Source organism: Streptopelia decaocto, assembly GCF_964273445.1.
Source record: "Streptopelia decaocto genome assembly, chromosome: 5".
NCBI classification, from domain to species: domain Eukaryota; kingdom Metazoa; phylum Chordata; class Aves; order Columbiformes; family Columbidae; genus Streptopelia; species Streptopelia decaocto.
This window is the reverse complement of record NC_138659.1, coordinates 24,734,136-24,761,538: the sequence shown is the minus strand read 5'-3', so window position 1 is coordinate 24,761,538 and position 27,403 is coordinate 24,734,136. Positions and strand designations below refer to the sequence as shown.

The window sequence follows — 27,403 nt, the reverse complement described above, 5'->3', positions numbered from 1 at the left end:
CCCAGGTTCTATGTATAACGAAGATCTTTGAACAAGTGGTTACACCAACTTGCTGAAGATGTCTGTTCCAAGCCAATACTGTTCTGTTATTATTAACCCACCTCCACCAGAGTATATAAATAACAAGAACAGTGGCTGTCAAACAAACCAACTTCAGTACTTGCAGAGGGTGGTGATGAAAGCCATGTGGAGACACAACTTCTCCTGGCCCTTTCATCAGCCTGTAGATGCAGCAGCACTGAATCTTCCTGTAAGAACTGTTTTGGAATTGGAGTATTAATATGTAAAGTATTACAGGACTTATGAATAAATGTTACTGTAAAAGTGTTTTCTGATGCAACAGATCGGGGGGACCACTTTTCACATGTGAACTTCTTTCATTGTTCTAAGTCTGCAACAAAACTTGTGTTTTCTCTCTGGTCCATACTAAATGCTGCGACTTTTTTCATTTGCTTTCTGATCTAAGACTGCAGTAAATCAATATTTCTAAGGGATAATAAGAATGTGTAGACAAGCTTCTTGGAGTTTCTGGATGTTGGTGCTCTGTCCTGTCTTCTTTCTACCTCCCTGATGGTTTAGCCATATTTATTAACACTGCATATGATGTATTTATTTTGCTTTTGAGTTTTTTGCTTTTAATAGGAGGTGGACAGCCTCTTAATGTCAAATACTTCATGATGGAAAAGCAGGTCTCATTGACCCTAAAGTAAATAGGAAAATCTGGATCCAGTTTGATGCATAGAAGTAATTAAACTTGTAGTACTTCTTAATTTGAAATCAACTTTGGTATCTTGCTCTGAAGTTTCTAGAGGAATTAAATGTCCCTGAAAAAATAGGGAAGAATAAGGGTGTTCTCATCATAACACAGTGGCAGAAAATCCTTCTAGGAAATAGAAGATCTGATGCTTAAATTCTTGTTACTTATGGCTTTGTGGATTTTATTTATGCTACAATTTAATTGCAACTAAGTGAATGAATATACTGTTGTGTGACAAATTGTCTTAATTCAGGTATCTTTAGGCTCCAGTTTCGGATCACCCCAGCTTTTTCAGTCAAATGAAAACAATGGTTATTCACACAATAGTATTTCAAATGACCTGTGAGATATTGCTCTTGTAGATGAGTAGAAAGGTGTTAAATAAAACCATAGTACATTTCCTTTTTTTTTTTCCCCCTAGCATAAGTAATTGTATTTAGTTCTATCTAATTTTCAAGACTATTTCTACAAAATCATTGGCTTTGTTTAGAGCAGACAAAACCTTTACCTGCAGCTGTTTCTACTGACAAACACATTTGGTCAGTTTGTCCAAAAGCACAGTCAAAGTGACTATCTTTCTGTGTATTTTCTTACCCTTTTTCCTTCTTGGAAGGAGCTGTCACTTGAGGTTAATATTAAGGGTCATTTAATCAGAGATGTAGCAACATTTGCAGCTGCCCTCAGGCCAGTTCTGCCTCTCTGGATTTCTAAGGCAGTCACTTGACTTCTAAAAGTATGTGTTAGTTCAACTGCTGCATAAGAACAAGCAAACCTCTGGCTCTGTGGCAAGGACAATGAGGGTATTTGCCTCCTTTGCCTCTCTCCTCCAGGTGTTAGAAGATTCAGAATGGACAAACCTTAAGTATTAGCTGCACTATTTAAAAGTTTTACTGCTTTTGTTTTGGTAAATTTAACAGTCTGCAGTATGATGTATTTAGTTTTTTAAAAATTTCACTAAAATGAATTGTTAAGACCTTTAGAAGACCCTTGAAGTAGTAGTAACTTCACACAATTGCAATGTATAGGTGAGCTTAGCTGAGATATTCCTGTTCTGACTTTTCAATGCACCAGCAGGGAATTAACCTCATGTTCTTAATCGTAAGCTTTTAGTCATGCCACTAAAACAATCACAATAGTTCCCATTCCAGCTGCCTTTCAGTCATATTGCCACATCTTCACTAGACTAACCCTGAGAGGAGAGCCAATATCACCCAGGGGATGAAGAATTTGACCAGCAACTGGGAGAACTTTGTGGCTTCTTTTGTCAGTGATTGAGTTTTTGTCAAAGTCTGTCTTTTGCTGCTTTTCTCCCTGTTCTGTAAACTGAAGTGCTACTTCAGGTAAATGGCTCTGCGATAACAAATGAGAAGTACATATACTTTTCATAAGTACTGCTACCAGTGTAGCTCTGGATTCTATTTGAAATAAACATTCCTTGGGGCTTTGAAGAGCGGATGTTGTATGAAAGAGCAAGGAGAACATGAGGTGAAGAGTTCCTGAACACTTATTTCTGTGGTACCTGTGACTACAGGGGGAAGTTTTCCTTTAAATAGAATATCCCTTCCAAGATAATGCAGTTCTCCTCTCTTGCAATTTAACTTTCTTGACTAAATGTATAAGAATCTTCCTGTCCTAATATTAAAGATATCTGTTGTGTGACTCTTTCAAACCCACAGGATTATTACAGTATTATAAAGAAACCTATGGATTTGACGACCATTAAAAAGCGTCTGGAACACAATTATTACACAAAAGCTGCAGAATGCATTGAAGACTTTAAAACTATGTTCTTGAACTGCTATATATATAACAAGGTATGCAAAGCATAGCCTCTTACCAGTAACCAACTCGATGGAACAATACAAACAAGTCTGAAACAAGGTTATTAATGGTTATTAAAACCTGCAGTCAATATTGTCATGATGTTTTTGAAACTTTTCTCTGAAAGGTGGGGGGCTTTGCTGGGATTGACTGAGGGCATGTAGGCAAAGTCTAGCCTGCTGTTACAACACCTGAGAGAACAGGTCTTTCTGCACTAGGATTCTGCCTGCAAAATCTCTGTGTTTTAGTTGCAGAGCTGATGAACAGTAAGCACCATGTAACTGCTATACAGATTTAAGGCTAGCAACCTTGAAGCTGTGCTTCACTCCTCCAAAAAGTTTAATTAACCTAACTTGAAGTGAGAGCATGTCCCTGCACTTGGATGTTTGTTGGCTGTCTTAGCATTTTTAATCTTCAACAGCTTTTTTCAGAACCTAGGAACGGATGAGTTACAGACCTGACGCTTTTTCCCTTTGCTGTGGGAAGTATGTGGATATAAAGCAAGTAGGACTGTGCAATGGGACAGAGGGAGAAAGGGTATTTCAATAATGAACCAACTTTTGTATTAAAGGGCGGGGGGCAGCGATGACAAGGACTTGTAGATCTCTCTGGTACTGGTGGCTTTTTTCAACCTGTTGGAGTGGGATTCTGTAGACTGTTTATTTTACAAGGCAGACCTCTGTTGCTGCAGCCTCTTTTATTTTGAATGTTACTGACTATATTTTGCAGCCAGGTGATGACATTGTGTTTATGGCTCAAGAACTAGAAAAAGTGTTTATGCAGAAAATAGCCCAAATGCCACCAGAAGAAAGACCTGTGATTCTCAACAAAGGAAAGAGAAAAGGGAAGAAGCCAGAAGGTAAGGCCTGTGTTGTGTGTCGAATTACTAATATGCTAAACAAGAAAAAGCTGGTAACAGACAATCCTCTGTAGCTTGTCACAACTCAACCATGGAGCAGCTGGGGTGTTCTCAAGCTCTTCCCATATAGACAAGTAACAACATTGCTATAAGGCTTTAGCAGGTTCAGTGCAGCCATAATACTTTTTAATATGTACTATCTAAATTTCCTATTTTCTACCAATAGAGTGTTTAAGAGGAGGTAAGAATCAGTAGTGTAACAGCATAGCTTCACAGGCAAACATCTGGGAAAATGCAGTACTCTTGCTCACAAAAAGGATGATTCAGTCAAGACATCTCAATTATGAGGGAATTACACAGTAAATGCTTGAAGTGACATTGAGAAGCCTAATTGCAAGGGCCCAGGTGACTAGCTGCGACTTGGTACTCATCACTGACTTCCTATGCTCTTCAGGGTCCCCTGATGACTTGACTTGCTTTCTCTTACTGTTGTTTGTGGTCTGGTGGTCCTTGTTGCTGGTAGTATTTGAAACAAATGTTTCTTCAGAACAGTACTAGTTTGATAGATCTCTGTAGCTTTCTCCTCAAGGTGTATTTGAGGAGCAACACCACTTTCAGTGCTCTGGTAAATGGATACAGAAAAGCAGTGGATTCCTTGATCCTTTTGTAAGAATCTTTAGAGGGGTTAGGAGGATACTCAGCTGGCTACCTGCTCTTAGTAGCTTATTTGAGTGAAATCTCAAGCAATTCATTACCTTGACAGAATATGTTGGTCAAACAGGAAGAAGTGACTTCAGAAAATACTTCTGTTGAGAAATGTGTTAGAAGCAGAGTTAGCCAGAGTTAGTTCTTAAATGATTGCAACAACTTGTTGAGATGTTTTTGTAACACCATCTTACTGGTATTGATGCTGTTTAAGTCCCCTCCATGCCTTTGCACATACAAACATGTGTCTTGTACGAACTTTTAAATATTCTAAGAACTTCTTTTTGAATTGGACAGTAGAGCACACTGCTATGATCAAGGAATTTTCTGTCCTGTCTCTTGCAGACTTTGGATTTAGAGACATATCTATACACACAGCTTATTTCCCTTTAAAAAGACCCCAAAAAGGCAACTGACTTCTGTTTCAGGGAACATCATGGTGTTACTTAGTGTTGTGTCACAGAAACTAATAGGTGTGAACATCTATGGGAAACAAACGGTTACAGAGCTGGAAAAGACATTGGTAATCTAACCAGCCAAATCAAATCCAGAAAAACATTGGTCTAAACCATCCTCAAATCAGTGATGGATATCTGTAGTATATGCAGTATATGCAGGTCTTAGCTATGCTTAAGAAACTGGAAGCTTAATGATGCACTCTGATGTACCCTTTGTTGCTTCGTCTTTGTGTATGTGGAAAACAACTTGATTCTCTGCTTGGCAGGAATGTTTTTACAATGCACAGGTTTGTGTGATGTCTCTGTAACCTTCCCTCTGAAGTTACTCTACAGCTTCCCCAAATATGTGGAACTTAGGGTATAGGTGCTGAGTAGAAGAAGATACCACTGTTGTATGTATGTAACAATGCCCTTGTTTGTATTTATTTGTACAGTTTGGGTCTGGAAGGGTGATTCTGCTGACATTCCTTCAATTTGGCTATGAAAGAAATTAACTGCAACATTTAAGACCTAATTTTAAAATTTTCTGTTTTAAAATAACCAGAAACACAGCAGCCCAATCCTGGGACCTCAAATGAACGAAGGACAATGTGGAAACAAGCTGCAAGCAGTGAGCAGCCTCCAGCGATGACTCACGAGCTCCACCAGGTTACCCCAGCTCCTCTGTCTGCAGCTCAGCTGGCTGCTTTAATACCTCCTGCCGTCCCTATCTCAAGAGTAAGTTTCCTCAAATCACTTTCAGAAAGAAATGTATTGAAATTGCCGCTTCAGGCACTAACAGCAAAGCCATAGGAGCCATGCTTAGTGCAATATCTTTTCAAAACTTCTATTGTGACAGAAGATAGTAAGAGATCTCTATTAAATTGTCCGTCTCTGCTAAACAATTAGGCCAGTACTAATTCTAGACACTAAGTAGAAATTGGGATGACTGCTTGGTACATCTTCTCTTATTTCTTTGAGAACATTTTTAAACCACATTAATAAGGTGAGCTTTAAGATGGTCACACTTGAAGTTTACTACTATAATTCTGCAGGCTTCACCTCGGTGTAGAAATGGTTCTTTCCTTGAGATGTAGCTTATGGTTTTCATATTAAAATAAAGCTCTAAGATCTATTAACAACTTCTCATGTTTTTTAATGTCAATCAGATGATCGATTCCCCCAAGATAGCATGTTTGCTTAAGCTATAACTGTCCTGGAAGGTGTTTGTAGCTCACAAAAGCAAATTCTTGTTAACTGCAATGTGAATTGTATGTGAACATCTGACATTTTCATCAGATAAACACTCCTGTATTGACTTAGTTTTGGTTTTGCTCTTCCAATGAGGAACAGGCACATGTGCCAGGCTCTCCTACAGTGTATATTTACACTTTACTGAAGAGTCTGAACACTGATGACAAAGCACACATTGTATCACTTCCAAATCAAATACCACCCAGGTTAAAGAAAAATAGAGATAAGCATTGTACACAAAGCCCTAACCGGGCTTAAAATGAATTGCAGTAGTTTTTCTCCCTTTCCTGTGGCAATCACCTTGTGGTAACTTCATAATCTACCAGCTTCTTGGGGTCTTCTCAAATGGCTAAAAACTGACCACAACCTGACATGTAGTGTACCCTGGTCTTTCCTTGACATTCAAGATTGACGTTGGCATGCTGATCTTGTTTTCAGTCTAAACTTGCGGAAGTGACACATTCTGCTGACTTCAATAGCTACGCAAGTTCTAACACTTCAGATTTTTTTTTGTGTACTCTGAAAGCAAACTGTTCTGTCACTGTTCTGGGCACCTGTATTTTAGAATGTAAAATTTTATTTTCCTAGGCAAAAAAAGGTGTGAAAAGGAAGGCTGACACTACAACTCCTACTATTTCAATATTCACAGCAAGTGGTGAATCTTCTGCAACATTTAATGGAAGAAAAGCTGTTAAAGCATGCAGAGGTGAAAATGAATGTAGGATACCAAATAAGCTTCTGAAGAGACACTTGCCAGATTCTCAACAGTCACCTGAAATTCTTAAAAAGATTCAATTGTCAGAACAACTAAAACACTGTAATGCAATAATTAAAGAAATGTTTTCAAAGAAACATGCAGCATATGCCTGGCCTTTCTTAAAACCTGGAGCTGCTGCATCTTTCTCACTTGGTGAGGGCCAAGGGATCACCAAATGTCCTACAGACCTGGGAGCCATTAAAGTAAGTATGTTTTAGAGGAATTAGACTATTCGTGTGCTTGCTTTAACAATTTGTGTAATGACTGGTTTTTATAGTGTTAGCTGAAAAATGTCATAAGTGCTGTTTCTTTGAAAGAAATAATGGGCATAGAAACCACACACACTTACCTCTCAACAAGTGCAGCCACAGCTTGCTGAAGAAAGTCTTCAAAGTCTGTGTGACCATATCATGGCAGCTAATCTACTCATGTGTTGAACACGGTAATATAAGTAGTGAGGGAATTACCATCTCCATGAAGCAGCTCTGAGAAGGCTGCATATCAATATCTTTTGTCTGTATACACAATGCTCTTGCTAATGCTCTATAAAACAAAATGCAATTCTGTAATGTCAGCTCCTGCTTCTCTTTGAATCTCATTAACTTTGAGGTGCCCTGGAACCTCAACACTGGATATTTACCTGTCATATTTCACATTTTCTGTGAAAAGGAACATTTCTGGATGGAGATATTTTGCAAGTGCTTTGTGAACACTGGGCACATCTACCTGGGGTTGAAGTATTTAGCCAAGATCCACTTCTGTGGGGAGGGTTGAATTTCAATAGTCTATTGAATTATCTTGAAAACTGACTTGTACAATATAAAGGTTATTTCCCTGTTTCTAGCCCATTACTTTGACTCAAACAATTATGGAATAGGCTTTATAAAAAAATAGCATGCTTAGAATCAAAACCAAGTGCTGAGCACATGACTAAATAAAATCACCTGAATGCTCTTATATTGACCTTGTGCTGAAACTAGTACAATATTACAGTGCTTACAGCACTTAGTTAGCAAATCTGCTTAAAAGAGGAAATTCTCTTACACTGTTACAGGGACAATGTTGAGATGAGAAGCAGGTGTTTCCATAATGGCTTTTACAATATTTACTGTGTTGATACAAGCTGAACCTGTCAAAATTCTTCATCTTTTTTTTGCCAGTTCATAGTGATGCTTTCTACTTCTAAGCCCTAAATGTGCATTAATTTTATTCTTCTAGAAGAAAATGGATAACTTTGAATATGGAGATATACAAGAATTTGCTAGAGATGTTAGATTAATGTTCATGAGCTGTTACAAAAGTAATCCTCCAGACCATGAAACTGTTGCTATGGCAAGGAAACTTCAGGTGAGCTATCACTTAAATCTGACTTGAGAAATAGCAGGGCTAGAAGATTCCTTTGTGGTCATCTCGTGCTCTGATGTTGCATTTACTAATGTTACCAATTACTGTGTTGCTGTGTAGCTCTAGAAAACAGGCAGCAACTTCATAATGCCTTTAGAAATATGGAAATGTGCTCACCTCTCTGCCATCCTCAAACCTAACTCTTTAGGATGTTTTTGAAACGCGCTTTGCCAAAATTCCTGATGAGCCTGTTGCAAGTGTTCGTCTGCCACAGCCTACAAGAGAAATGACAGAAGCTAATTTCAGTGAGAGCAGTAATGATGACTCTTCAGAAGAAAAATCATCTGAAGACTCTGACCAGGAGAGAGCAGTGCACCTTGCAAAGCTTCAGAAGCAAGTAAGCATTATTATTCAATGCACAGGACTACTATACTCCTCCTGACAGTGCCACTTGCAATTGTCCATTCTAAGGCTTAGCAGCAAGAATCAGTATTTAAAAGGTTCTACAGTCATTTGTCTTTTTTAATACAGAAATATGTTCCTATTTGGAAGCACATCCAAATGTTAGGTGAATAGTGCCTCAGCAGATACAAACTGATTTTAGTGAATCTTTGCTCCTAGTACTCTTGCCTATCATTTCTTCAGATGACTCTTCCAAAACCAAAACTTCCAAAAAAGAAAACTGTTGCTGTGGTATGATGAGAGCACCCAGATACTCCACACATAGCTTAGTGGCATATTCTCCTAACAATCACATTTCCTTCATATGGTTGAAGAACTGGTTTTGTTTTGGTTTTTTTTGCACAGTCTCTTTTGAGCCACACAAAAGCAAGTAATTAAATTCTACTTCAGAAATCTCACCATGAGGTAAAACAGGAGGAATCTCATGCTAATGTGAAGCATGGCTTTGCTTTACTGGCAAAAAGTGGAAAGAGTCTTGCTTTTGCTTGAATTTTGCACTAACCTGTTGCTGCTGTATCTAGAAGCTATGGGGAAAATTAGCATTTGTTCTGCTAGTCAAATGAGGGACAGTTTAGTTCTCAGTATTTGTCAGAGTAGCATATGCATCATAAATTCATGAATATTAGGCCTGGGGGCAACCAGAAGTCTAAAAGACAACCTTTGCAGTAGTGAAGTATTTCAGTGTAACTGAATCCTAATTCTCATTGTCTACCCATCTTCTTTCAAATTCCTATGAGGTTTAAACAAACTTGTGTTGGGTCTTCAGAGAAAGCTGTTATAATGTCCCAACTAGCCATTCTATATTGCAAAATACCTGGGGTTTATGAGCTGAAGACGCACAAGGCCAGTCCCACTAGCCTAATTCAGTAACATTGTAATGGTCTAACCTAATGTGAGGCACTTACATGCTTCCCAAATGCTTGAAATTAAAGAGAAGCTGCTGGATACTCCTGCAGTGACTTATGCTTTTTTATTCTTCACTGGATGCTAGAAGACATGCTGTTAGCAATGTCTGCATAAAATAAGTAGCCTTACATCTTCTATATACATAGATTGTGACTAATATACAATATAGTAAGATGCTTAGAAATTAAACCTTAGAAAGCAAACACCCTGTTAATATCTGTTCAGCTGCCACAAATCTCTCATGTTATTTAGGGACAGTTTATTGTTCATCCTATGTTGCCTAAGACTATCAGTATTATTTTTTGATAGCTTGAAGCTGTTCAGCAGCAGTTGCAGGTTTTGACCAGAGCATACTCACCTAGACTGAAAAAGAAAAAAGGGAAGGCTAAAAGGAATGAAAAAAAGAACAAGGAAAAAGCCAAAATAAAAAGCCTGATTCAAAAGAAGAAAAACCTGAACCACAAGAAGAAATCTAAGAAAATGCTATCTTTAAACATGTAAGTGTGGGGGACTTGTGTGGGTGTAAAATTATTTTAAACTGCTGTTACTGCAGTACACTTTTTTCTTGCAGTCAATCAAAGAAAACCATGCAGCAGGTCTTCTTGGCACCTAAGTCAGAAGATGAAGATGGTGCCAAGCCTATGAATTATGATGAAAAAAGACAGTTGAGTTTGGACATAAATAAACTCCCTGGAGATAAGCTTGGGAAAGTAGTCCATATAATACAGTCAAGAGAACCTTCACTGAGGAACTCTAACCCTGATGAGTTAGAAATAGACTTTGAAACTTTAAAGGCTTCAACACTCAGAGAACTAGAGAAATATGTGGCAACTTGTTTGAGGAAGAAACAAAGAAAGCAGCGGGGTATGTAATATAAATGATGCTTTAAAAAAAGCCAGTCTAGGTTTGTTTTCTGTTTTGCTGCAATGTTAACTTCTGTTTCACATGCAGCTAAAAAAATGACCAAGTCAAAAGAACAATGTAATTCTGAGAGGAAACAAGAGCTAGAGAAGAGACTACTGGATGTCAATGGTCAACTAAACCCAAAGAAGGAGAACTTCAAGTGTAATGTGACTCTTTTATTCATTTGCAATAGAAATAGGTTAATGTGTGATTATCTCCTTGGGCCTATGGTACTGCATGATGTCTTGACAACATCCTAGAAATAAAAGCTTAAAGAAGCAGCTGAAATCAATTGCAAAGAATATGTTGTGGGGAGAGGGAGGAGGCAGGCCAGGGAATCTTTCCAACTAGCATCTGGCTTCTTTACAAGGAAGAGCATAAGCTGGCACTTAACAAAGACTTGTGTCCAGGGAAACAGGTATCCATGTAACTTCTCATATCCAAAGCTTCTATCAGACCAACACACTTTGAAAACACCTTTTGACTGCAAAATCATTATAAACTGAATTAAATCAACCCTGCAGATACAAAATAGTCAGATGGTGGGGAGGTGGCAAAAGATGACAATTCTGGAGTACATATGGCTTGGGAAAGAGGAGAGTTGGCTATAGATAAAGACCTCAGCATGCAAGTCTGGCAGCAGCAACAAGCACAGGAACACTGAGCAGCAGGAAAATTTACAGGCTAAAATTGCCTGAAATTGTGTCTTAAGGCAGTATGGTTTTAACCTACTTCAGGGTTGTAAGTTGTGTGATTACAGCTCCTCCTTGGCTATTTCATTCATTCAGCTAGCTTGCTGCTGGTAAATTTCCTTCCTCTGTAAAGGTCTCAAATCCACTGCTAAATGGACAGAGAAAAAGGAAATAGCAGATGAGCTGTTATATGGGAGAACAGACCTAACAAGGTTGATTCTAGACTTGTGCACCATGACTGTTCCACTGCTGGTTGTTACACATTCCTTTTTTTCCCCTCTTGCAGCTGAAAACAATGCTGAGTCCAGTATTGGACCGAGCAGACTGAGTGACAGCAGCAACAGCAGCAGCTCCTCGGACTCTGGCAGTGGTTCCAGCTCCTCAGATAGCAGCGACTCCGAATCAGGTCAAAAAGCTTCCCTTTGTGTTTGTGTAGGCAAAACATCTGCCTTCTCAGTTAGCATCTACTGTTCCACACACTGACCAAGGATTTTGGTTACCCTTGTAGGTCTGCTCCATGTTGAAGGCTCAATTGCAGTGCTATTCAATGAGTGCCTTAATACTGGGTCCGGGGTGGTGGTGGGGGGAGAACCACACACAAAAAACCCCCATCCATTTAATTTATCTGGGACCAAAATTGGCTAGAAAGAGGTCTGTGTATCTAACCTGGAGTCATGACTATTAGGCTATAACTTACTCTTGTGGTTTTGATTCCTTTTTGAAATTGTGATTTATTTTCATATTCTGGTCTGCAGTATGAAGAATACCTTACCTTGTGGATAAGGCCTAGCCCCCTAAAATGAGGGGCAAAAGTGCCAACAGCATTGACTGGAGAGCTAAAGTCTACTCTGATGCTTAAGCTAGCTCATGTTTTTTCAAGGGACGTTACAGTGCTGCAGCATCAGGATATCAGAATGATGTTTCTGTCTATACACAGAACTCTTTAGTTTTCTAGGACAGAATGGATCTGCCAGACTGGAGGTTACAGTGTAGATATCTGTAGGAGGTAACTGTGAGGCAAGATGAATGTCCAACCTTTCATAGTGTGGGGAAGCAAACACAGTGAAGTCATTGATGGCAGGAAAGACCTCGATCCTGCATGAACCTTTGTGTTTGTTTTATTTTTTTAATATATCTGGGAGAAGTTTTCTAAACACACCAAGCTGAAGTCAAAGTATTCAAGATAAGAATGTTCTTTTCAGCGTGAGGTTTGGCTCTCTAGGTACAACTGCAACTTGCATCTTGTGGGTATGAATAAGGAAACATGTGAACGACTGATTCTTCTTTTTCTGTTCCCCTCTTTCTGCTCACCTCACTGCATTTACATTACAGAAACCTGCTCAAAACAGACAGGAACCAGGCAGAACTGTCCAACTTCTATGCAAAAGTCTAAGGTAAACTGATTGGAATGTATATAACGGTTTTGCCCTAAACAAAGTTATTTGTTTCATACAATGGTACCGGAAATGACACAAGTTTATCAGGAAGTAATTAATGCAGCTTGAGTTCTCCTTGTTCTGTAGGACTGATTTACATGGAGATGTAAAATCTGTTTGTTAGAAGTAGCTTATGCATCTGTATAGAAACTGATGTACTGGGAGAACTCCTGAGGCTTTTACCTCTCACAGTCATTGTGGTAATCAGTGTTGGGTGAAGGAGAAGGTGCGGGGGAGGGAAGAGAAGGCTACACATACCCCACCCTCCACCCTACCTAACCCACGAAATTTAAAAACAAACAAACAAAAAACACCACAACAAAAAAAAAGGAAAACTGTTCCGAGTTGATCTTTGAGTATAGAATTGACGTAATAACCAGTGTAAACCTCACTTAAATACTTTATTTTGATACAGATAACCTCATTTGTAGACCTCAAAATAAAGAAGTTGTAGAACATACTGGTTATTTTCAGGATACTTTATATTACTATGGCATTATTATGAGCAGTAGCAGGTCTATCTAGAAATCATTTTTAATGCCTCTAAAATGGAATTGCTCTATTCCTGTCTACACAGCAGGTGTTGTTTCTTGTCAGTTAGCTGCCTTTCATGATTTTTCTTGAAGCTACCAGGGACAGAGACCTTGGATTTCAAAGCAAGATCATGGCGCAGCCTTCGTTCTTCTTACAATAGATTTGCTTTCACTTAAAGCGCCTGGTTGGATACATACAGTCTAGGCTGCAATTTTATTTTTCAGCTGCTCCTTCTGCATCTTCATAAAGAAAGATTGAGGGGAGGAATTATGCAATGCTGTTTGTTTAAAAACTGCAGCTTTTGCAGTGACAGAATGACAGCAATGAACTTGAGAAAACAGGATACTGGAATTAAGCTTCAGCTTGGGCAGTTATAACAGCCCCTAGCTGGCTCTGAGTAATAACAAACATCATACTTCAAACCCTCACTTTTTTGTTCTCATGGGTTTTCTGTATCTGTCAGACCAAGGCAGTGCATTTTATCTCATAGGTTTTTGTCATCTAAACTCTTTGAAAACACTAGGTTAGTGTTGCAATGCAAGGACTACTCAAGCCTATAAACAAAGGAAATAAGGCAGTGGTGGGGAAAGGGGATTAAATAACTACAAAAATGAAGATTTGGCTGGATTAACTACTGCAATCTTTCTAGAGAATACCACTGTGTTTCCAGAGGACATCCTGCAATGCCATTCTGCAAGCACAGCCCTCATCTCTTACTAGTAGCTTGCAAAACTGTGGATCATCTGAACTGCAGCAGCCACCTCCCAATGTCCTGTCAAGGCTTCAGCCTTTACCGAATACAACACTTAAACCACCAGAACAAAATGCCCAGTCTCCTTCAGGTAACATCTTTATGGCAAGAATCATGGCTGTATTTGCTGAGGAAAGAAGGGATGTTTGCATTGTCAAAAAAGCTTATCTTGGGGTTTTGGAGGTTAACAGGTGGGTAAAGAAAGTTATTACAGAGTATGGATTATAAAGAACATGATATAAATAAGTGTGGCAGCACTGAGGAGTGGCTGGTTTCAGATTACTGGGGCACTTGTGGTGGAGCAGAATAGTATTAAAACAGGGGGATGTTTTTGTGCCTTCCTCTGAGGTGGAAAATGATACCTTAAAGAACCTGGGGTTACGGGAAGTGCTGAACACCTTAAGGCAGGAGTTAGATGCCTGAACCCATCACCACCCCTCAAGTTCATGTCTGAATTCCCTATGAGCTGAATTCAAGGCTTGGTGCCATAGGTGCTCTGAACTGATTGCTGTTGTCTAGACATATTGGATATTAAGTTGTTTAGAAACTTGTTCCAAGGATCTATTCTTTTCCCTCCCTTGCTTCAGAAGGTCTGATAGCTTCAGACACTTCTGAGTTTTTTTGGTAGAGACAGATTGAGCTAGTAGCTGATTAACTGAGAAGTCAATTAGAAACTAATTAAAAATAACTGTCTCATTGTGCAGCTAGGATACATATCTCCATATCTAGTTAATCCTCAGTTATGAACAGTGACCTAATTTTGAGATGTAGGACCGCACTTGCCATGTTAGGGGAAATCATACACTACTTCTTTCTCAGGTATAATCAAAGCTGGATCTGCTCTGCATGATGCTCCAGACCAGCAAACTCCTCAGAGTACTCCAAGGACAAATCAGTCTTCTGGCACTCAGCGCACACATGTTCTTCCAGAGGTGAATAATGCTTCTTTCCAATGCATTCATTTCAAATAAATTACTTAAAGCACATTCTTATTCACTTAAGATCTGATATATAATATTCTAGGTTTTCATTTGCAATGAAGAGCCACTTAAGGTTTACAACAAAATAGTTATCTAAAATCCCCACTAACAAAGTGATTCTTATCCTTTAATAGGGCATTAATTCATGGCCTGTTGGCTATAACACAACAGGGAAGACTTTGGCTGATCAATATATCAAGTTTATAACATACTTATAAAGCTTACTTTATTTCTTTTTTACTTTTATAGCTTAAACTTAAGTAAATCTTGCACATAGGATAAGCCCACCCTGTCAACCTACAGTTTCACATAAGATATAGCTTATACTGTATGTTCCTGCTATCTAGAGATATTAATCTTATAAGCTCAGCAATACTCAGAAGACTCTAGAGACTACCCTGGAAAAGGGTGTTGCTTTTACTTCATGTTCCTAAAGCCATGGAAACCAGGGCCTTCAGGGTCATAGATGAGGCTGTGAAATATTTAGTCACTGTTGATTTGTTTTAGTATGCTCTTGGAGAGTATCCTGGTTAGAAGGGGCTCTGTGTTACAAAGGAAGTTATTGTTGTTAGTGAAGCAGCATGATCTCTTCCATCTTAAGATGTTTAATTATCTCTCTCAACATGGTTTCAAACATAGCTGCTTTAGGTTTTAATAGCTTTTATTTTCTGAAATGGATAGAAACTGCTTCTGGAGTCTATGAGCACAAGAATGTGTCCCTCAAGAAAGGAAGAGCAACTCATCCTTTCCCATTTGCATCCAGTAGCCAAAGGCAGCAAGCAGTACATATTATGAGACTGGGGTCTGTACAACACCTTCCCCGGTGTGAGGGGATTACCACAAGCTTACATGGAGCAAAGCTACCCCTGAACTGGAGCCATACAGCTGCCCTTCACCCAGCCTTAGCTAGGGTGGAGCAATCTGCTTTACAACAGTAAAAAACTTATGTTGTACTGTGTTAAGGGTTGAAGAGCTTGTATCAGTTTCTCTCATTCTACCCGCTCTGTCACTTGGGATCTCTGAGCAGTTCATGATGTGAATCCAAAGTGTTAATGTAAGAACTTGTTTTGACTACCATAATGTGAATGAAATGTAATTCTTCCCTGGTGTTCACAGAAGCTAGAGCTGCAACAATTTACTGCTCTAAAGTAAAGCTTCTAAATCTTTAATCCTGTTGCTGTATAGTAAGAATCCACATGTTTAGCACTTCAGAACCTATTTGGAAGTCTAACTTCTCTTCTAGGTATCTGACACAACTTCCCAGGTTGACGGTGCTGATTCAAGTAAACAAGCTGAGAAAACAATACATCTAGACAAATCAAATAAACTTCAAAGCAAGGCCAGTGACAGAACGGCTGATTCAATATCCTTAAGTCAAGAACAAAGTATGTATTGTCATAACAGAAACTGTAACTGATATCAGGGTGGCAAAGTTAAAAATGTATATGAACAACCTGGCTTAAAGAAATAAAATGTTGAACACTTGCACATTAATTGGTTTGCGGAAAAATTGGTGAAGTCTTCCCTTTTTTCCTTTTTGATTTGTTGCCATTAAAAAAAAGGAAAAGTTAAATAGATGCTTGGTTCTTGTTCTGTGATAAAATATATAATGCAAATGACTTTTTGATTTAAGAACTTAGCTTTCTGAATTTAGTACTAGAGATTACTAACCTGGTCTTCTGGGAAGTCCAAGAGAACCAGTGGTGCTCCAATCTGTCCAACTGCAGTGGCCTTTCAGCTGTCTTCTGGTGAAGCTTCATGAAGCTCTTTTCCCAGGACACTTTGTGTGTATTTTGAGTTACTATCTCTGGCTCTTGGTGACAAGAATCTGACTGTAAAGCAATGTCAAACAGGCTTTCACAATGGGACAAACTTGCAATTACAAGAACACAGGTTCCTTGAGAGCTGCATTCCATACAGGAATGCATCAGACTTCATACACATTTCTAAAGAACTCTGAGCTGGACACTGACCACCCATGCTGAGAGCCTTGTGTTACCGGACATGACTGTTCCTTCACTCTTTCTTCTCTAGGCTACCTCTGTAGGCTTGAACAGGGGAAGGAACAAGCTTTTGAAAACATGATGAAATTAAAAAGCTCAGCTTTCTCCATGACTAACTCTTTAATTCTTGTCAAAGAATAATGCTGGGTACATGAATTGCATTAAAGCAACTCTAAAGATGGAGATTTAATTCTCAAAAATGTTCTACTCAGTGTTTTCATGGTCTTAACATGCTGATTCATACACATACTGATGCCCTTTGTTTAGACTTGCAGCAGCTGGAGCTGGTACTTGGGTTCCATGGATTCAGCTAATGTTCTTCATCTAAAACTTAAATTCCTGACCCATATATTGTGTGACTGTAATTATAAAGATCCTGGTGTTACCTTCATATGTTAAAGGACTAGGAAAACAAGCAGGAATAAATCAACTCACTGTTTTAATATTCACAGTCAAAAAAGCATAGCCAAAACTACTGGGAAAGCTTTCTCCCTTCCACACTTATTTACTGCTTAGTTGTTATCCCTGTACTCCCTAATCCTCATTTTATTGGTACTGTTTCTATCTTCTCCCTGCTTTCAAGGGGCAGTTGTGTGGACAGTTGTAGAGGAGCTCCTGTGTTTAATACGGGAACTACCCAGTAATAAGACTCTGAGTACACTTGAACATCAGCAGAGCATAGCAGAGCTTTTAACACCATTATGTGACTGTAGTTATCTGTCCCCTTCCATGATACCGTGGTGTTTGGCTGTCCCTGTGATGACACACAACCCAACTGTGCTTGGTGGTATCTTTGCCTTTTTGCTATTAACTCCTGTAGAAAATTAGAATTGGGGAGGGGAAGAGCAAAATACAGGCTTCTGTTTTTTAAGACTTTATTAATCTGGATCTTGGCAGGTAAAACAGGTTGATTAAATTGATCTTAACAATAGGGTTAGGTGGTTTGAGGTATGTAAAGCTCTTTGCTTTATTTTGGAATGCTCATGATTGTCAGGTTTCTTATATGAAGACTCAAGCTGCCAGTATGAGGATAAATTATTGATGAAAGAAAGATGCCTGTTGTATTAAGAGGGGACAGCTTCATATACTGCTTCTCTGCTCTGGAGAAGAAGTCTCTAACAGAATTTTTTCTAGGTAGACTTTGCTTATCTGGACCTGGAATTCATGAGAAAGGAGATACCAGGATTTGGAACTCTTCAACAGGACTTGAGAGACTTCAGAACTCTTTCATCTAATTTTATTCCACTGTATAGTAAAAACTCTCCTGCTCACTTGCAATTATACTATCTCTGAGGCAATGCGTGTGGGCACAGGTAGAGGTCAGACAGTGTTCTTGATGGGACTTTGGGAGGCTGAGAGGTCTTTCTGAAAACTGCTTTTATGACAAACTGCCTGAGGGTTTGCTCTGCCTTTGGCATTCTAGATTCAGACATCCAAAAAGACTTACAATTTCCTACGGTCGTTATGGTATCTGTTCCTGCATTTTAAAAGGCTTTTTAAGTTTTAAAAGGTTTGGGGAAAGTGTTTTTCACCCAAAGTAGTATGGATTTTCTATGGTGATACAGCGTATTAGAACCGTTAACCTAAAGTTAGTGTTGTCAAAATAGCACTTGCGCTTTGCCTGTGTAAGTGTTGGGGTTTTTTCCCTCACAAGCAATAAAGAGGTAACAGCATAAAGTATTCATACATTCTGTAGGTTACTGGAAATAGCCCCTTCTGGCTGACCTATTTTGCCCTTTTATTTTAAATTTGGGAATGGAAATAGAAGAGGGCTGTGTGGGGAGGAGACAGGAGGTGAGCAACCTGCAGGGTGCTGTTTTGAGAGTTTTTGACCAAACTTCTGGGGCATTCTGCTGGGACCTTTCCTAGAATTAACCAGGAGTTAATTTCTCATTTGTAGTTGAAATTAACCACTCCTTTCCTGCCACAAACTAGAAATAAGTGGTCTGGTTCAACTTATGCTTAGGAAATGTTTGGGAGCATTTCTGTCATTCTGAACCAAATAATAACAATAAAAAACTGCAGGGTCAGTTAAGTCAACTTCTAGAATGACTAGATTTCTATCTCTTAAATTTGAGGAAATACGGACAATAAAATTAGTGTGAGTAAAAAATCTTTATTCTTCTATCAGGTCATTCTACACCTAATGATACACCTAATGGTATAAACACGCTAGAGCCAAAATCCAAAGGTCTTCCAAGAAAGGTAAGTGTTGCTTAAGTTCTGTTTGAGGAGAATACTTACTAGTACCAATAATTCCCCGTCCTGGGATCTTCCCTGAAAATCTGGTCTTTTATGATTCAAATATTTTGTGTCTGATAGGTCTTAGGTATTGTCATAAACTATACAGATTTATCTACTTTCTAGTGCTAAAACCAACCAAATAAAAATCTACGGGCTTTGATCATTTCAGAAGGTAAACTATATAATATTAAGTTAAAAATAATATCTATATAGTCATGAAAAATATGGCTTCTTATCTAGTTTAATATTTAAACTATCAGTGTTCCTTGATCTAGTTCTAATATTCAAGTTACTAGTGTGCTTTCCTTTGCTGATCTAGTAACAAAAATAAGAGTAGTGTGCAATACAGCCTTGGGTACTATTGAAAAACCTGTTCTGAAACAGGATGATATGCTTTTGATGATATTACTACAACTGGGAAACAATCTGAAGGTTTCCATTAAAACTAAGCCAAGCAAAATATTTCCTAGCATCATACAACAGGTTATCTTAAATGGAGGAACAGAGGAATTTTCTTACCGATTATTTAATTTCTTCTGTGGTAATCAACTATTTGAAAATATCAAATCAAAATTACTAGCCTAAATAATTGACCATGTCAGCCTCTAGACCTAAAAGTTTGTATTAATACATGGTCTGTTGAATTAAAATATTCTAGGATTTTCTTTAGGCGGCTAAGTTTCAGAAAGCTAGCTTATCGAATTAAATTCAAGAAGTATGTATTTCCTTCATAAACACGTGACTTTCTAGTAGAAGTGGTACTGCTTAAGAATCCTGGGCTTATGCTGTTTTATGCTGTGAAGAATATGCCACTAGAGGTGGGAAGAATAAAACAACAAAACTGTTGTTATATAAGGATTATGTCTAGAAATTAGATTGATGTTCTCTGTATCAAAATATTGTAAATAGACCTTGAATAAGCTCAGTCTTGTGAATTAATGTTTTCTGTAACTAAAAATACGTGAATGTAAAGGATTGGGTAAGAATAGCTACAAGTGCTAACAATTTTAGCACATTGCTAAATAATCTCAAAGTTGAAGAGAAAAATGTCAAAGTCTGCTTACATTGCTGTATTTGCACTAATATTCTGCCAAAGTGAGGATATTTAGTTGTAGACATTCCTAAACAGGTCTAGTCAGAACAACATTGTGCTAATGTAAGAACTAAGCAGAGAATGTGTGATTAGTAGTTGTGGAGTATTTTTGCCTCTGTTTTCCTTTTCCTCTGATAATTTCAGGATACGGGATTTAAGAACAGAGATTCCTGGGTAAGCTTGTGTAAAATGATGAGGCTTCCAGCTCCAATAAAAACATCTGCAGAGAGCTTCAAGCATTTCAGGAAGGTGGCACTAAAGAGGAGGAGTGGGCAAGCACAGGAGTTAAAAAGGCCTCTGGAGCAAGCTGAGAGTGAACTGCAAAACCTTCCTCAAGAAAAAGAGAGGTTTGTAACCACATCTCTTTAAATATTATTCTAGATATGTATATATTTTTTTTGCTTGTATGCTTTGTTTATGTGCAGGGCCTACAATCTGGATCGTTAAATAATAGTATGGTCTTTTTGTCTTCTACAAAAAGAATTTCAGCCTCAGGCTGCTTAATTGATGTGATGTGTGCCTCCCATCATGGGTAAGGATGCAACAGTGCTGAAGAATGAAAGTCAGCTTTATAAACTGATAATACTGTTATTTGAAGTTGTATAATAAATATGGTTGGCATGGGTGCTGTTACAGTTGAAGAAGCATACTTGATTAGTGATGATAACTGTACTGGAGCACTGGTATGATGCTCCACCTCTGTGCTCAGGATATGCTATAAGAAAATAAATTTACGAGTGCAGCTTTGCAATTCAGTAATGATTGGCTAGAACCTCTATTGAACCTGCTGTATGCCAGAGTACCACTTGATTAGCCAAAGAGAAAGGCAAATCAGGAGTTTTTGAATTAATAAAGACCTTCAGCATTCATTGCCTCCCCTCCAAAAGTTCACTACTGGGTGGCTTTGTTAATTCAGGAACAAGTGGTTTAGATGAGGTAACTGCCGTGTGACAGATGGAGGGAGCTCAACCACACTCAGCACAACTGCACATCCAAAATACACAAACTGGCTTTTTCCCTTGCAAATCTGTATCATTTCAGCAGCCAAATAAACTTTTCAGATGTTAGTTTTCCAGCTGTGGTGATGTTTGGGTTTTGTTATGAAGAAAAAAAGAAGAAATAACTTTCATCCTATACTGATCTCTTCTGTTTTCTTTTAAGGGGCCACGAATGCACAGGATCGGGTGCCATGGCAGTGACAGACTGTGAGCCCCAGAAAGAGCAAAAGGGTGAACAACTGCCCAAAGCTCAACAACACACTCTTGTTCAAGACCGTAACTTGGCTAGAAAACTGGAACAAGAACGCAGGAGGAGAGAAGCAGTAAGTAGCTGCCTCTTGCCAGCTGATCCTGTTTCAACTTCAGTAGTTAATAAAAAATGTTAGCTCAGGTCCTTATTCTAAAGGGCCTGAATGATTGAAAACAACAGAACTACCTGAAAAGTTAGTCTAGAAAAGGAAACGAGAAACTCAAAGTAGGTCTTCAAGTGGTGGGATGTGAAAAACTATCTGCTTGGTCCTATTACTCCCATAAGCTTAGAGTAATTGCATGGTAAAACTAAAATTGTAAAGGGGAGTCCCTGCCCTTTGAATAATTTCAAACCTCAAGTCTTGCAAGCAGTATATCCTCTAACACATTCCACATCAACAGAAGTACTAGTTGTTCTGTTCTGGTCTGAAATACCAAAACTGAGCCTTTTTAAAACTAATTTACTGGGTTTATTGACGTAAGTGATGAACTTTGGTTTTTTTAATTGCCACTATTTTTTTAGATTTTTTTTTTTTTTTTAATTCACAATGTTGTCCAATGGGATGTAAGAACTGCAGTGTGAGATCATGCCAGCTTCAGATAAGGTCTAGTGAAGTTTTCATTCTGTTCAGCTCTTTTCAAGAGGACTTCAACAACACGCACACTCAAACTTGTAATAACAGAGGAAGCGTATGCTCTTGGGGAAGAAGCTTTTTAGTTTTTTCTTACATCTCTATTAAATATTTGATCTGCATAGTATTAATTAATGTCTGATTGCTCTGAAAACAAACTAATTCGCTTTCTTGCAGATGGCTTGTACAATTGATATGAACCTGCAGAGTGATATAATGGCATCTTTTGAAGAATATCTTGAGTCAAAGTTGTAGTTAATATAGAACTTAACTTCAACACTACTACAACCTGTACAACTTTGAAAATGTAACAGTTACAAGCTTAAATGTTAAGACCACTTTAAAGAGCATGCAAGCTCCTCTCAAATGCTTAATTTTAAAAGCTTGTTCATTGACACTTGAAGCATTACAAGATGGTTTTTTTCTTGTTTAGAGTACATGTAATCTAGTTTGTTGCCTACTAGAAAGTAGTTCTTCTTTTGATTACAGTTTTATGTTGTGTACATACATGAGACAACATCAGCTCCTTGATTCTTTTCTCATTTTTTTAAATCAATCTTTTTCAGAAACACTTGAGAATCCGTTATACTAAGCATAGCTAAATTCCTGTTTGACTGTATCAAGTCATAATATACACAACATGCACCTATAGAAACTACTTTAAATCAAGGTCTTGTTGATTATGTGATTGCTATTAAAGCAACCACTTCACTATGATATGCTTGCATGGAATGTGGGCTGTGACAAAAGATCTCTATAATAGTGGTAACTTCTAAAGGATGTGTAACTTTATTTATAATCCTAATTAAAAATAAAAGTTTCCTTGGAACTCTGTAATTTCAGCAGCAAATCCTGTATACTTGTGTCTTAAGGCCCAGACATGTTGGCCTTCTGTTTAACGTATTTTATGTTAACATTTGGATAAGGGTGCAAGCATGTTTGCCAGATGGTTCTGGTTCGTCACAGAAAGAAATTATCTAAACCATACCACTTCTGGCTCCAGTATGAAAGACTGGCTGATTAATGCAAGATTTTATTTGGGATACTTGTCTGAAGTAGAAACTAAAGTGTAAAAACTCTACATTCTTGTTGATTACATATAGCTATCTCAAGTTAAGTACAAGACTAATAAAACATTGTTTTATAGAATTAATACCAACACACAATGTACATTACAGAGATAATGTTTGGTTGAAGGGGCCCCCTCGAGATAATCTAGTTCAGTGGTCTCCAGACCTTTTCCATTATACGCCCCTGTAAAAAATTATAAGGATGCACCCCCAAGACACATATACTAATGTATAAATTACACACATGCTCTACTGTACTAATATATTAGGTACATTATATTAAAAAGATAAATTAGAAATATTTAGTGTTTATGTGATTTTTTTTCTTAGTTACGTTTGGTTTGTAATTAAAAAATGTTTTGTAATTTTTAAAATATTGATTTGTATTAAATATTTTCTTCCCATGCTCCACTTTGGAGGCCACTGATCTAGTTGAACCTCCCCCTCAAAACTCTTTATCCCCATGGAGACTTCTGGTCTGCCAAGTTCCTGGGTCGAAGCTGGAAGCGAAGGTAACGCTGCCAGCGCTGTGGCGAGGGTCTGACACTGACCAGGCAACTAAGCAGACAGAGTAGACAAGACTTTCTACAAATAACTGAATCTTTAGATAAAGGAAACAAATTGCACCTAAATTAATAAATGACAGCTCAAGCATGTCCAAAACCGCCAGCCTGGTCTTTCAGGTAGCAGGCCCACAAGCTAGTGCTACCTCCAAAATATCTATTCTGCAATTAAATGCCACTTTGTATCTTGTACCTCTGCAGGTACCATAGCAGAATGTATATTTACAAATGCTCAGAATGGGGTATCGCCCTTTGAAATGTCTGGGGAAGGCCCCAGGGTATGCTGTTTGGGAGGTCCGAGTAAATCATACAGTACTTGGCTAGGAAGGGGATTTGGGCTGAAAGGTAGTAATGTAAAGTGATGCTATTAGAATGTCTTGTTTCATATCCACATCAAAGCAATTTAGGCCTGCCTTCATTTGTGCTTTATGCATCATTAATTGCTATTTGTTCTTTAATAAAATATTACAGTTTGCATTTTGGACTCCCCACCTTGCCATCACCTGGACATACTCTCTGACTGGGTTAATGCAAGCTCAGGATCTCGTTTTCGAAACAGGAGGTGACAGAGGGGAAAGGCAACAATTAATTATCTGAATTTCATCTGTTCTATATAACCATATGTGCATCGCTAACAGTATGAACTGGTATGTTTGCCCCTTCACAAGCTAATTCCAGCTTCTGTGACTATATTGTCTTGATGACTTAAAGGTACAATGTCAGCGCTGCTACTGCTAAACTGATGAACCCTTCATTTGCAACCTACAAGCCAGCTAGAGGATAATCAGCTTCTGCCTCCAGACAGGAGGCTGCGTTCAGAGGACAGGGAGATGGCCTCCTAGCATAGGTGAGTAGCAAGCCTGTAACGACTGTGTTTTCCCAAAGCTATCACCGCACTCAAGCGAGCAGGAATACCGCTTGTGCAGATACAGCCTGCAAACAATAAGCTGCTTAAATAGACTAAGTATAGTTAGTTACCTAACAGTTAAAATGTGTACTAAATTCCATTAGGCCATCAAGTTACCTTGATCATTTGTGAAAACAGTTGCACTAACTTGCACCTACACTAGTAGATTGTATCTACTTGTAAATTGAACAGTAAGATAGCTAAAACCTAAGTTCCTCTGTAATTAATAAATGGAATATGTTATTTTTTTTACTATGAAGTATGAGTTGGTCAGGCTGGAGACAGAGTCAGTGATGTGCAAAGTTGTCCTCTTTTGTGTCTCAGAGAAACAGGATTAGTTGAACTGACAAAAGATAAGCAGGCAGATGGCACATCATGAAGTGCTAAGCACACTGTCAAAGCACGTAAGACAATCTGCCCTGGGGATGGTTTGGCTTGGCTCCCATTAGAAGAGTAATTTAGAGCAGAAGATGGAAAAAATCAAAATATAAGGACAACAGAAAAATAATTGTTGAGGTTCTCAATTTTTCATATTCATAGTTGCTATGAGTGGGCATGAGATACATAGAATATTCTATGCTTTCTTCTGCAAAATGTTGGAAAATGTGCATAAGTTATTTGCCTTGTACAAACAGGTTTGCCACACATACGTAGAGAGTGTGATTCTGGAGTACAAAGAAAGTGCTCCTTAAAAGAGGATTTCTACTGCTTGCGTGGCAAACAGGACAGCTAAGGTAGTGCAGCTGGATGTGCAGCAATGCTGAGCCAGGGTGTGCAGCAACTTCACCATGCAAAAGCCACTCTGAACTGCTTGGTCTCCAGCACTACCATCATCTCAGCTCTGATATGGGATCCATATCTAATATCAGACGATGACATAGCTAAACCCTATAGGCTATTGCAAAGGATTTGCACCATTTACATAAAGCCCCCTAGGTAGCTAGTGATGTATGAACTACAAATAGACCTAGTTCTATTCTTGTGGAAAAAAAAAAAAACACAGGTCTGTGGTTTGTACAAGAAATACGGCATAGCTTGGCCAAATACCTGCTTATAATAGAGCACATCATGGATCAAACCTTAATTCTCCATATATTCTAGATGGCTGCTATCATTTTGTGAATGCTGTGCCTAATCTGTTGCTGGGCTTCCATCAGCCTTTCCTTAGAGGCAAGCGGAAGCTCGTGGTCAACTCTAGGATTTCCAACCTTGGCTTTCCAATTTTCCTTGGGGGATGTTTTCTACTAGTTCATTCTAATTATTGGTTTATTAAGGAATTTGATGACTGCTGTGACATAAAAAACAATGCTGGGTGCTTTGCTCATACCAAACTTTCTAACTTGTCTATCTGTTTCACTGGTTTATCGAGGTGCATTTCAGGGAAAATCCTGCTGCAGTTAGTCTGATATTGCAAAGCCGTGAAGGCTTCTTCCCTACAGGAAAAAAAAAAAAAAAAAAAAAAAGGTTATTTAGCACAACGTCTGATGTATAAAAAATTAGCTGTATGCTAATCCTAGAGTTGGTGGTATGAGTAATCTGAGCATGAACGGAAGGCTCAGGCTTGGTGTAGGAATGATTCATATAATCCTACAGGAGTCTGTAGAGATTGGTGTCTTGACTGAATCATCAGCTTCTGATGTTGTTTCTTCTCTTCTTGCCCAAGAGAAGGAAGGAGCCTTAAACAGCCCAGTAGCCTGACAAAGCTCCTGGCCTTAAGTCTGTAGGGCTCACATTGCAACAATGAGCAGGGATGGTGAAACCAGCATTAATTCTGTCACTGCTTTCAACAGGACTAGGATTCAACATCAGTGTCTATATTTGTAAGTCTGGATTTAGAACAAGTAGGAGAAAGCATTTGGTATGTTACAAAAAAAAAAAAAAAAAAAAAACAACTCTACAAACTGTGTTCTATGCACAGCAAAAAATTATACGTATTCTGTCTAAATGCAAGCTTATCAATTTTGGTTTTTGTTTAAATAGCTCATTAGTTTGCACATCTTAGAATTAACAGATGCATGATGTCTTTGTATCAGCTTCTACTTGCACTGCTGGACAGAGCAAAAACAATTTCCTGGAAATTAAGTTCTAATCCTCCAAACTCATCTGGACCAAGAAGAAATTTTAGTAAAATTTGGCAAAATCCTCCCCCCAAAAAGGCAGGCAGTTGCACACAGGCCTATGTTATCAGCTGTGACTCTTGTGTGACCTCTACAAGTCTCAAACCTGCCTGTACCCTCCAGTATGAGAAGCAAGGGGTTGAGATCAAGAAGTAAAAGTGAGCAGGCTCTGCAGTGAGTTGGATCAGGACCTGTCAGGATTTGACACGCAAGCTCAATTCTACTTGTCAGCAACTACTCCATTCACATTTCGTTATCCCTCAGAACTAATAAACCATAATTTTTCACCACTTGCATTTTTATCACATGTAAAATCAATCACTTGATATAGTTATGCTGCTTCTTACAATTTTGGATTACATGAACCATTCCCATTCTAAATTAGCCTTTACCCTGCATATCAGTCAGTTAATACAAGACAGATGCTGACTGAAGCATTTCTTCTTATCCAGCATCTATGGCCCTGTATGTGGCTGTGACTCCTTGGCTTTTGCATGTGGCAATTTACAACTGATGGACAGGCATAAGAGTGTTCAGCTTCTAATATCAGCCTTGGGTGGTTGAGATCTCAGTACTAAATAACTCTGGAACAGAGTAATAATAATCCAATTTGCCCTTCTAGTGTATTTCTCTATTAGAATAAGTTAAATTTTAAAAATCTGTATCTTTTAAGAAATATTAATAGAATGTAATAGCTAATATTGTAATACATGTTAAAAACAGCTTAAATGGGTAACAGTGAAGCAGCAGTGAAAGAACGTATGGTCTTGGAAAATAGTGAATTGCAACTGCACAGCTATATGTCTATAAGTCCTCTCACGGGTCAGTCGGGTGCAACCAAGTACATGACTGGCGTAGTCAAAGCAAGTGCCTGCAAGGACCTCTAGCAGGGACCAGAGGTGAGGCTGTCCCGCGTACCCCAGATGTGT

At 38.5% G+C, this 27,403-nt stretch overlaps 1 protein-coding gene across 1 annotated transcript; it reads left to right on the top strand.

The window, feature by feature from the left end:
* Positions 1–2,445: 2,445 nt before the first annotated feature.
* On the top strand, positions 2,446–22,072 carry BRDT (bromodomain testis associated; the record flags this gene model as incomplete). The annotated part of the gene is given in 18 exon segments (XM_082053155.1): positions 2,446–2,571; positions 3,308–3,437; positions 5,145–5,317; positions 6,422–6,793; positions 7,809–7,937; positions 8,143–8,331; positions 9,612–9,799; positions 9,874–10,166; positions 10,254–10,367; positions 11,184–11,320; positions 12,232–12,291; positions 13,538–13,709; positions 14,438–14,550; positions 15,842–15,983; positions 18,733–18,806; positions 20,083–20,285; positions 21,100–21,259; positions 21,995–22,072. Coding segments are annotated over 18 exon segments (2,838 nt in total). The 5' UTR covers positions 2,446–2,460.
* Positions 22,073–27,403: the final 5,331 nt, after the last annotated feature.